The 12233-nt window shown below is 52.5% G+C and overlaps 1 protein-coding gene across 7 annotated transcripts in view; it reads right to left on the bottom strand.

Moving 5' to 3' along the window:
- Window positions 1-9582, bottom strand: part of LOC141731677 (protein spinster homolog 1-like) — a 35406-nt gene extending 25824 nt beyond the window's left edge. For 4 of the 7 annotated variants that reach the window (XM_074558101.1, XM_074558102.1, XM_074558104.1 and 1 more), the window contains exons 1-4: window positions 9362-9569; window positions 7083-7148; window positions 5723-5859; window positions 478-629 (exon numbers count right to left, since the gene is read on the bottom strand). In XM_074558101.1, the coding sequence (XP_074414202.1) occupies window positions 478-629; window positions 5723-5859; window positions 7083-7148; window positions 9362-9551 (545 nt within the window). In that variant the 5' untranslated portion in view covers window positions 9552-9569. Of the gene's footprint in view, window positions 1-477; window positions 630-5722; window positions 5860-7082; window positions 7149-8608; window positions 8634-9187; window positions 9229-9361 lie in introns of those variants that run through there. The other 3 variants (XM_074558100.1, XM_074558105.1, XM_074558106.1) reach the window with 3 other exon arrangements.
- Between the last annotated feature and the right edge of the window lie 2651 nt (window positions 9583-12233).

The following is a 12233-nucleotide window of genomic DNA, read 5'->3' as shown; positions in this document are numbered from 1 at the left end:
CATTGCCATAGCCCCACTCCCATTCCCTTAGCCCCGCCCCCATTCCCTTAGCCCCGCCCCCACGTTTAGCCCCGCCCCCTCACCTGCCCAGGGGCACGGCCAGGTAGAACCCAACCCATAGCCCCGCCCCCCCTTTTAGCCCCGCCCCCTTTACCTGCCCAGTTGCACGGCCAGATAGAACCCATACCCATAGCCCCGCCCCCATTCCATTAGCCCCGCCTCCATTCCCGTAGCCCCGCCCCCATTCCCATAGCCCCACTCCCATTTCTGTAGCCCCGCCCCCATTCCCATAGCCCCAAACCCATTCCCTTAGCCCCGCCCCCTTTACCTGCCCAGGGGCACGGCCAGGTAGAACCCATCCCCATATTTAGCCCCGCCCCCATTCCCATAGCCCCGCCCCCAGTCCCATAGCCCCACCACCATACTCCCGCCCCCATGTTTAGCCCCGCCCCCATTCCCTTAGCCCCGCCCCCTCACCTGCCCAGGGGCACGGCCAGGTAGAAGCCGCCCAGGGCGCGGCTGCGGGCGGGGCCCCGGAACAGATCGGCCACCAGGGTGGGGGCCAGGGTGGAGTAGGCGGCCTCGCCCACGCCCACCAGCGCCCGGCCGGCCAATAGCGCGCCGAAATGCTGCAAAGGGGCGGGGCCATGTCACTGACCCCTCCCACATCACCCTGACCCATCCCCCACCCTCGATAAACTCCCCATGGCCACGCCCACCAGCGCCCGGGCGGCCAATAGCGCGCCAAAGTGCTGTAAGGGGGCGGGGCAACGTCACTGACCCCGCCCACATTAGACTGAGCCATCCCCCACCAGTGCCCAGCCGGCCAATAGCGCGCCAAAGTGCTGCAAAGGGGCGGGGCCACGTCACTGACCCCTCCCCTACCCTCATTAACCTCCCCATGGCCACGCCCACCAGCACCCGGCCGGCCAATAGCGCGCCAAAGTGCTGCAAAGGGGCGGGGCCGCGTCACTGACCCCTCCCACATTAGACTGAGCCATCCCCCACCAGCGCCCGGCCGGCCAATAGCGCGCCAAAGTGCTGTAAAGGGGCGGGGCCACGTCACTGACCCCTCCCACATCACACTGACCCATCCCCCACCCTCATTAATCCCTCCTTGGCCACGCCCACCAGCGCCCGGCCGGCCAATAGCGCGCCAAGGTGCTGCAAAGGGGCGGGGCCACGTCACTGACCCCTCCCACATTAGACTGACCTCGCCCCCACCAGCGCCCGGCCGGCCAATAGCGCGCCGAAATGCTGTAAGGGGGCGTGGCCATGTCAATGACCCCTCCCACATTAGACTGAGCCATCCCCCACCAGCGCCCGGCCGGCCAATAGCGCGCCAAAGTGCTGTAAGGGGCGGGGCAACGTCACTGACCCCGCCCACATTAGACTGAGCCATCCCCCACCAGCGCCCGGCCGGCCAATAGCGCGCCAAAGTGCTGCAAGGGGGTGGGGCCATGTCACTGACCCCTCCCACATTAGACTGAGCCATCCCCCACCAGCACCCGGCCAGCCAATAGCGCGCCAAAGTGCTGTAAAGGGGCGGGGCAATGTCATTGACCCCTCCCACATCATCCAGACCCAACCCCCACCCTTATTAACCCTACTGTGGCCACGCCCACCAGTACCCGGCCGGCCAATAGCGCGCCAAAGTGCTGCAAGGGGGCGGGGCCATGTCATTGACCCCTCCCACATTAGACTGAGCCATCCCCCACCAGCGCCCGGCCGGCCAATAGCGCGCCAAAGTACTGCAAGGGGGCGTGGCCACGTCACTGACCCCTCCCACATTAGACTGAGCCATCCCCCACCCTTATTAACCTCCCATGGCCACGCCCACCAGTGACCACCTGGCCAATAGCGCGCCAAGGTGCTGCAAAGGGGGCGGGGCCACATCACTGACCCCTCCCACATTAGACTGAGCCATCCCCCACCCTCATTAACCCCCCATGGCCACGCCCACCAGCGCCCGGCCGGCCAATAGCGCACCGAAATGCTGTAAGGGGGCGGGGCCACGTCATTGACCCCTCCCACATCACCCTGACCCATCCCCCACCCGCGCCCGGCCGGCCAATAGCGCGCCAAAGTGCTGCAAAGGGGCGGGGCCATGTCAATGACCCATCCCACATTAGACTGAGCCATCCCCCACCAGCGCCCGGCCGGCCAATAGCGCGCCAAAGTGCTGCAAGGGGGCGGGGCTGCATCACTGACCCACCCCCCACCCTCATTAATCCCCCTAAGCCACGCCCACCAGCACCCGGCCAGCCAATAGCGCGCCGAAGTGCTGTAAGGGGGCGGGGCCATGTCATTGACCCCTCCCACATCACACTGACCCAACCCCCAGCCTCATTAACCCCCCCATGGCCACGCCCACCAGCACCCGGCCGGCCAATAGCGCGCCAAAGTGCTGCAAAGGGGCGGGGCCATGTCACTGACCCCTCCCACATCATCCAGACCCAACCCCCACCAGCGACCAGCCAACCAATAGCGCGCCAAAGTGCTGCAAGGGGGCGTGGCCACGTCACTGACCCCTCCCACATTAGACTGAGCCATCCCCCACCAGCGCCCGGCCGGCCAATAGCGCGCCAAGGTGCTGCAAAGGGGCGGGGCCACGTCACTGACCCCTCCCACATCACCCTGACCCAACCCCCACCAGCGCCCGGCCGGCCAATAGCGCGCCAAAGTGCTGTAAGGGGGCGTGGCCACGTCACTGACCCCTCCCACATCACACTGACCCATCCCCCACCCTCATTAACCCCCCCATGGCCACGCCCACAAGCGCCCAGCCGGCCAATAGCGCGCCAAAGTGCTGTAAGGGGGCGGGGCCATGTCAATGACCCCTCCCACATCACACTGACCCATCCCCCACCCTCATTAACCCCCCCTCGGCCACGCCCACCAGCGCCCGGCCGGCCAATAGCACGCCGAAATGCTGCAAAGGGGCGGGGCCATGTCACTGACCCCTCCCACATCACCCTGACCCCGCCCCTACCCTGCTCGGCCCCTCCCCCAGCCCATTTTCCCTCCCAGGTGAGAGCAAACCTGAGACCAGGTGTGCCCAGGTGTGCCCAGGTGTGACCCCAGGTGTGCCCAGGTGTGTCCAGGTGTGCCCAGGTGTGCCCAGGTGTGACCCCAGGTGACCCCAGGTGTATCTCAGGTGTGCCCAGGTGTGGCCCAGGTGTACCCAGGTGTGCCCAGGTGTATCTTAGGTGTATTTTGGCTGTGTTTAGGATACTCCCAGGTGTATTTTGGGCGTGCCCAGGTGTGTCCCAGGTGTGCCCAGGTGTACCCAGGTGTATTTTGGGTGTGCCCAGGTGTACCCAGGTGTATCTCAGGTGTGCCCAGGTGTACCCAGGTGTACCCAGGTGTATCTCAGGTGTATTTTGGGTGTGCCCAGTTGTGCCCAGGTGTACCCAGGTGTGCCCAGGTGTATTTTGGGTGTGCCCAGGTGTACTTTGGCTGTACCCAGGTGTATCTCAGGTGTGCCCAGGTGTGCCCAGGTGTATCTCAGGTATAACCAGGTGTGCCCAGGTGTGCCCAGGTGTACCCAGGTGTATCTCAGGTGTATCTCAGGTGTGCCCAGGTGTGCCCAGGTGTACCCAGGTGTATCTCAGGTGTGTTTAGGACACTCACAGGTGTATTTTGGCTGTGTTTAGGATATTCACAGGTGTATCCCAGGTGTGCCCAGGTGTGCCCAGGTGTGCCCAGGTGCGTTATTTACCTGCGGTGGCACAAAGCTGGTTGCCAGGGTCACCCCTGACCACAGCGCCAGCCTCAGGTGTACCCAGGTGTGCCCAGGTGTATCTCAGCTGTGCCCAGGTGTACCCAGGTGTGCCCAGGTGTATTTTGGCTGTGTTTAGGATACTCCCAGGTGTATTTTGGGTGTGCCCAGGTGTGCCCAGGTGTATCTCACGTGTACCCAGGTGTGCCCAGGTGTGTCTCAGATGTATTTTGGGTGTGCCCAGGTGTATCTCAGGTGTATCTCAGGTATAACCAGCTGTGCCCAGGTGTACCCAGGAGTGCCCAGGTGTATTTTGACTGTTTTTAGGATACTCCCAGGAGTACTTTGGGTGTGCCCAGGTGCACCCAGGTGTATCTCAGGTGTACCCAGGTGTGCCCAGGTGTACTTTGGGTGTGCCCAGGTGTGTTTAGGATACTCTCAGGTGTATCTCAGGTATAACCAGGTGTGCCCAGGTGTATTTTGGGTGTGCCCAGGTGTGCCCAGGTGTATTTTGGGTGTCCCCAAGTGTACTCAGGTGTGCCCAGGTGTGTCCCCAATGTCCCCAGGTGTATCTCAAGTGTATTTAGGATACTCTCGCGTGTATTTTGGGTGTGCCCAGGTGTGCCCAGGTGTATCTCAGGTGTTCCCAGGTGTACCCAGGTGTGCCCAGGTGTATCTTAGGTGTATTTTGGGTGTGCTTAGGATACTCCCAGGTGTATTTTAGGTGTACCCAGGTGTATCTCAGGTGTATTTTGGGTGTCCCCAAGTGTGCCCAGGTGTGCCCAGGTGTGTCCCCAATGTCCCCAGGTGTATCTCAGGTGTGTTTGTGATACTCCCAGGTGTATTTTGGGTGTGCCCAGGTGTGCCCAGGTGTGTCCCCAATGTCCCCAGGTGTATCTCAGGTGTATTTAGGATACACCCAGGTGTACTTTGGGTGTGCCCAGGTGTGCCCAGGTGTATCTCAGGTGTGCCCAGGTGTGCCCAGGTGTATAACAGGTGTGCCCAGGTGTACCCAGGTGTGTCTCAGGTGTGCCCAGGTGTGCCCAGGTGCACCCAGGTGTATCTCAGGTATAACCAGGTGTGCCCAGGTGTATCTCAGGTGTATTTTGGCTGTACCCAGGTGTATCTCAGGTGTACCCAGGTGTGTCTCAGATGTATTTTGGGCGTGCCCAGGTGTACCCAGGTGTATCTCAGCTGTATTTAGGATACTCCCAGGTGTGCCCAGGTGTGCCCAGGTGCGTTATTTACCTGCGGGGGCACAAAGCTGGTTGCCAGGGTCACCCCCGACCACAGCGCCAGCCCCAGGTGTGCCCAGGTGTATTTTGGGTGTCCCCAAGTGTACCCAGGTGTACCCAGATGTATCTCAGGTATAACCAGGTGTGCCCAGGTGTGCCTAGGTGTACTTTGGGTGTGCCCAGGTGTATCTCAGGTATACCCAGGTGTATTTTGGGTGTGCCCAGGTGTGTTTAGGATACTCCCAGGTGTACCCAGGTCTATCTCAGGTATAATCAGGTGTGCCCAGGTGTATTTTGGGTGTGCCCAGGTGCACCCAGGTGTATGTCAGGTGTACCCAGCTGTGCCCAGGTGTATTTTGGCTGTGTTTAGGCTACTCCCAGGTGTGCCCAGGTGTATTTTGGGTGTGCCCAGGTGTACCCAGGTGTGCCCAGGTGTATTTTGGGTGTGCCCAGGTGTGCCCAGGTGTGTTTAGGATACTCTCAGGTGTATCTCAGGTATAACCAGGTGTGCCCAGGTGTGCCCAGGTGTATTTTGGGTGTACCCAATTGTATCTTAGGTGTATTTTGGGTATGCCCAGGTGTACCCAGGTGTATCTCAGGTGTGCCCAGGTGTACTTTGGGTGTGCCCAGGTGTGCCCAGGTGTACCCAGGTGTACCCAGGTGTACCCAGGTGTACCCAGGTGTGCCCAGGTGTACCCAGGTGTATTTTGGGTGTGCCCAGGTGTATCTCACGTGTATCCCAGGTGTGCCCAGGTGCGTTATTTACCTGTGGTGGCACAAAGCTGGTTGCCAGGGTGACCCCCGACCACAGCGCCAGCCCCAGCGCCAGGAGCCGCTTGCGGCTGTGCCGGTCCCCGAGGAAACCGAAGAGCGGAGCCAGCACCAGGTAACTGCTGATGAACACTGGACAGGTGAGATACAGGTGAGGAATAATTAAATTAATTAATTAAAAAAAATTCCCAAAAAAATCCCCAAAAAAATCCCCAAAAAAATCCGCAAAAAAATCCCACAAAAATGACCCAAAAATGGCCCAAAAATGGAAAAAAATGAAATAAAAACACCCCCAAACTGCTGATGAACACTGGACAGGTGAGATACAGGTGAGCAAAAATTAAATTAATTAATTAAAAAAAAATTCCCAAAAAAATCCCCAAAAAAATCCGCAAAAAAATCCCACAAAAATGACCCAAAAATGGCCCAAAAATGGAAAAAAATGAAATAAAAACACCCCCAAACTGCTGATGAACACTGGGCAGCTGAGATACAGGTGAGGAAAAATTAAATTAATTAATTAAAAAAAAATTCCCAAAAAAATCCCCAAAAAAATCCGCAAAAAAATGACCCAAAAATGACCCAAAAATACCCAAAAAATCACCTAAAAATGGAAAAAAATGAAATAAAAACACCCCCAAACTGCTGATGAACACTGCACAGGTGAGATACAGGTGAGGAATAATTAAATTAATTAATTAAAAAAAATTCCCAAAAAAATTCCCAAAAAAATCCCACAAAAATGACCCAAAAAAACCCCAGATATAAAATAAAATAAAATAAAATAAAATAAAATAAAATAAAATAAAATAAAATAAAAAACAATTAAATAAAAAATAAAAATATAACAAATAAATATAATAAAATGAAAAATAAAATAAAATAAACAAATAAAAATAAATATATAATAAAATATATAATATATTATATAATAAATATAATATATATACACATATAATAATAAATATATAATAATACATAATATAATTAAATAAAAAAATAAAATAAAAAATATAATAAAATAAAAAATAAAATAAATAACCCAAAACTGCTGATGAAAACCAGGACAGGTACGAGACAGGTGGACAAAAAATTAAAATTAATAAATTTAAATAAATTTAAATAAATTTAAATAAATTTAAATAAATAAATAAATTTTTAAAAAAAAAAATCCCCCAAAAAACCCAAACCAAAAATTAAACCCCTTCCCAAAAATTCCCCAAAAATCAGATCCCACCCCCAAGGAATTGTGGGACAGGTGTGGGCGTGGCCAGGCAGGTGGGCGTGGCCAGGGAAGGGGTGGGCGTGGCCAGGGAGGGGTGGGCGTGGCCAGGGAGGGGTGGGCGTGGCCTCACCTGTCTGCAGGAGGCCGGAGCTGCTGTCGCCGATCCCGAAATAATCCTCGACCTCGGGCAGCACACCTGGGGGCGGGGCAACGGTGGGACACGCCCACAAATCAACGGGACACGCCCACAAATTCCCATGACACGCCCAGAAATCCCAGGGACACGCCCAGAAATCCCAGGGACACGCCCACAAACAGCTGAGACCACGCCCACCCACACACCTGGGGGCAGGGCAATGATGGGACACGCCCACAAAACCCTGGGACACGCCCACAAATACCTGAGACCACACCCACCCACACACCTGGGGGCGGGGCAATGATGAGACACGCCCAAAAACCACCGGGACACGCCCACAAATCGCCAGGACACGCCCAGAAATCACTGGGACACGCCCACAAATAAACGGGACACGCCCACAAATCACCGGGACACGCCCACAAACGCCTGGAGGGAGGGGCAACCATGGGACACGCCCACAAATAAACAGGACACGCCCACAAATAACCGGGACACGCCCACAAATCACTGGGACACACCCACAAATTCCCATGACACGCCCAGAAATCCCAGGGACACGCCCACAAACACCTGAGACCACGCCCACCCACACACCTGGGGGCGGGGCAACGATGGGACACGCCCACAGATCACTGGGACACGCCCACAAATAACCGGGACACGCCCAGAAATCCATGGGACACGCCCACAAATAAATGGGACACGCCCACAAATAACCAGGATATGCCCACAAATAACCGGGGACACGCCCACATATCCCTGGGACACGCCCACAAACGCCTGGAGGGAGGGGCAACCATGGGACACGCCCACAAATAAACGGGACACGCCCACAAATAACCAGGACACGCCCACAAACCCCTGGGACACGCCTACTAATAACGGGGACATGCCCACCCACACACCTGGGGGCGGGGCAACGGTGGGACACGCCCACAAATCACTGGGACACACCCAGAAATCATTGGGACCCGCCCACAAAACCCTGGGTCACGCCCACAATGGACACGCCCACATATCCCTGGGACACGCCCAGAAATAACTGAGGGGTGGGGGAATCATGGGACACGCCCACAAACAGCTGAGACCACGCCCACCCACACACCTGGGGGCGGGGCAATGATGGGACACGCCCACAAATCACCAGGACACGCCCACAAATCCCCATGACACGCCCACAAATGCATTGAGGGAGGGGCAACTATTGGACACGCCCACAAATTCCCAGGACACGCCCAGAAATCAACCCAAATCAGCCCCGCCCCCATTAATTAAGTACCTGCCACAGTGAACATGTCCATGCAATTAAGAAGATTCATTAAGCATTAATTAATTAACCCCGCCCCCTTTAATTAGTTACCTGCCACTGTGACCCTGTCCATGTAATTAAGGAGGTCAATTAAGCACTAATCAGCCCCACCCCATTAATTAATTACCTGCCACTGTAAACCCTGTCCACGTAATTAGGTAAATTAATTAGGCACTAATTAGCCCTGCCCCCATTAATTAATTACCTGCCACAGTGAACCTGTCCATGTAATTAAGGAGGTTAATCAGGCACTAATTAGCCCCACCCCCATTAATTAATTACCTGCCACAGTGAACCTGTCCATGAAATTAAGTAAATTAATTAAGCACTAATTAATTTCCTGCCATGGTGAACCAATCCATGTAAGTAAACAGATTAATTAAGCACTAATTAACCCCACCCCCATTAATTAATTACCTCCCAGGTAGATTCCATCCATGTAATTACCCCAATTAATTAAGCACTAATTAATTACCTGCCATGGTGAACCAATGCACCTAACTAAGTAAATTAATTAAGCACTAATTAATTACCTGCCACGGTGAACCAATGCACATAATTAAGTAAATAAATTAAGCACTAATTAATTACCTGCCACGGTGAACCTGTCCATGCACTTAAGGAGATTAAGGACTAATTAATTAGCCCCACCCCCATTAAATAATTACCTCCCAGGTAGATTCCATCCATGTAATTACCCCAATTAATTAAGCACTAATTAATTACCTGCCACTGTGACCCTGTCCATGTAATTAAGTAAATTAATTAAGCACTTTTTAATTACCTGCCACGGTGAACCGGTCCATGTAATTAAGTAAATTAATTAAGCACTAATTAATTACCTGCCACGGTGAACCAATGCACATAATTAAGTAAATTAATTAAGCACTAATTAATTACCTGCCACAGTGAATCTGTCCATGTAATTAAGTAAATTAATTAAGCACTAATTAATTACCTGCCACGGTGAACCGGTCCATGTAATTAAGCAGATTAATTAAGCACAGCACGGCCACGCTGAGGTGGGGGCGGGGCGGAGGGGGCGGGGCTTTGCCCGCGGGGGGCGGGGCCGGTTCCGGCTGTGGCCCCGCCCCCACCGTGACGTCATCGGGGCGCGCCAGGGTGGGGGAGGGGCTGGGGGCGGCCATGGGGGGGGGGGGGAGGGGCTGGGGGGGAGAGAATGGGACAGAATTAATTAAAAATAACGAAATTTAACCCAAAAATAACAAAATTTAACCCAAAAATATCAAAATTAAACCACAAAATAACAAAATTTAACCCAAAAATACCAAAATTCACCAAAATAAAAAAAAATTACCCCAAAATCAGCAAAATTTACCTCAAAAATACCAAAATTTAACACAAAAATATCAAAATTTAACCCAAAAATACCAAAATTTAACCCAAAAATATCAAAATTTACCCCAAAAATACCAAAATTCACCAAAATAAAAAAAAATTTACCCCCAAATCAGCAAAATTTACCTCCAAAATGTCAAAATTTAACCCAAAAATATCAAAATTTAACCCAAAAATCGCCAAATTTAACCCAAAATCCCCATATTTTGCCCCAAAAATACCAAAATAACCAAAGTTTCCCCCAAAATATTAAAATTTACTGGAAAACCACCAAAATTTACCTCAAAATCCCCAAATTTACCCCAAAAATACCAAAGTGAACAAAAATTTACCCAAAAATACCAAAATTTCGCTCAATAGCAAAATTTACCCCGAATAAACCCCTGAAATACCAAAATGAACGAAAATTTACCAAAAAAACCCCCAAATTTACCCAAAAAAACCCCAAAATTCAACAAAAATCCCTCAAAAAAACCCCAAAATTCACCAAAATTGACCAAATTCACCCAAAACCCCCAAATTTTACAACAATTCAGGAAAAATCCCTCCCAGGACCCCTCAAATCCCAAAATTCCCACCCAGGACCCCCCAAAATTCCCAAAAAAATCCCAAAAATATTTTTAAAAAAATCCCAATTTTCCCTTTATCATTTCTGAATTTTCCCCAAAAAATTCCCACCCGGAACCCCCAAATTCCCCAAAAAAACCCCAAAATTCCCCCAAAATCCCCTCAGGGATCCCAAACATTCCCTATTTTCCCCCAAAATTCCCGAATTTCCCCCAAAAATTCCCAAAAATTCCCGAATTTCTTCCGGAATTTCCCCCCCCAGATCCCAAAAGTCGCGTCCGGAACCCCCAAATTCCCCCCAAAATCCCCCAAACCCCCTCAAACTCCTTTAAACTCCCCCGAAATTCCCGAATTTCCCTCAAAATTCCCGAATTTTCCCGAATTTTCCCGATTTTTCCCCAAATTTTCCCGGAATTTTCGCTGCCGGTACCTCCGCCGGGCCCCTCACGTGACCGCGCCCCTTGCCACGTGACCGCGCGGCCCTCACGTGACTTCCCCATACCAAACCCCGCCCACGCCTGGCGCTGATTGGCTGGAGCCCCCAAACACCGCCTTTCTATAGAATTCCCGCTTCTGATTGGCTGAGACGCCGATAGCGGCGGGATCTCGGCGCTGATTGGCTGAGGGGCGGGGCCTGGCGAAGGGGGCGTGGCCAAGGCGCCGCTTCGGAGCTGTCTCGGCCAAATTTGGATCAGTTTGGACCAGTTTAAACCAGTTTAAACCAGTTTAAACCAGGTCAGCCCAGTCTGGGCCGAGTTTGGGACCAGTTTGGGACCAGTTCAGCCCAGTTTGAACCGGTTTAATCCAGTTTGAGCCCTGTTTTTCCCAGTTTGGACCGGTTTGTCCCAGTTTAAACCAGTAAGGACCCGTTTGGGACCAGTTTGAGCCCAGTTTGCGCCGTTTTCTCCCAGTTTAGACCAGTTTGGAACCGGTTTTGTCCCAGTTTGGGCCCAGTTTCCCCAGGGCCCTTCCCAACCCCTCCGGCGCTCCCAGTTCAGACCAGTTTGGACCAGTTTGATCCCAGTTCAGACCAGTATGGACCAATCCGGGACCAGTTCAGCCCAGTTTGTCCCAGTTTACACCAGTTTGGGCCGCTTTAAACCAGTTCAAACCGGGTTTTTTGACCAATTTAAACCAGTTTGGACCAATTTGGGATCCGTTCAACCCAGTTTAGACCAGTTTGTCCCAGTTTGTCCCAGTTTAATCCAGTTTGGACCACTTTAAACCAGTTCAAACCGGTTTTTTGACCAATTTAAACCAGTTTAATCCAGTTTGGACCAGTTCAAACCAGTTTTTTGTCCAATTTAAACCAGTTTAATCCAGTCTGGACCAGTTCAAACCAGTTCAAACCAGTTTGGACCACTTTAAACCAGTTTTTTGACCAATTTAAACCAGTTCATCCCAGTTTGTCCCAGTTTGTCCCAGTTTGGGCAGCTTTAAACCAGTTCAAACCAGTTTTTTGACCAATTTAAACCAGTTTGGACCAATTTGGGACCATTTCATCCCAGTTCAAACCAGTTCAAACCAGTTCAAACCAGTTTTTTGACCAATTTAAATCAGTTTGTCCCAGTTTAAAACCAATTTTTGACCAGTTTGTCCCAGTTCAGACCAGTTTGGGCCGCTTTAAACCAGTTCAAACCGGGTTTTTGACCAATTTAAACCAGTTTATTCCAGTTCAAACCAGTTTGTCCCCGTTTATTCCCCCCCTCCCAGTTTCTCCGCCCCTCCCCCCCTTCCCCTCCCCCCCTCTTTCCCCTCCCCCCCCCTCTTTGTGTGGGGGAGGGGCAGCGGCAGGTGCGGGGTTGGGGGTGGGGGAGGGGCGGTTTCTATTTTGGGCCTCTGCCCCTTTAAGGGAACCCTTTGGGGGCGCTTTGGGGGGGTGGGGGAGGGGCAGCGGGGGGGTG

This window comes from Zonotrichia albicollis, chromosome 24 (genome assembly GCF_047830755.1).
Source record: "Zonotrichia albicollis isolate bZonAlb1 chromosome 24, bZonAlb1.hap1, whole genome shotgun sequence".
NCBI lineage: Eukaryota > Metazoa > Chordata > Aves > Passeriformes > Passerellidae > Zonotrichia > Zonotrichia albicollis.
The sequence above is the reverse complement of the archived record's forward strand: the minus strand, read 5'-3'. Positions and strand labels throughout refer to the sequence as shown.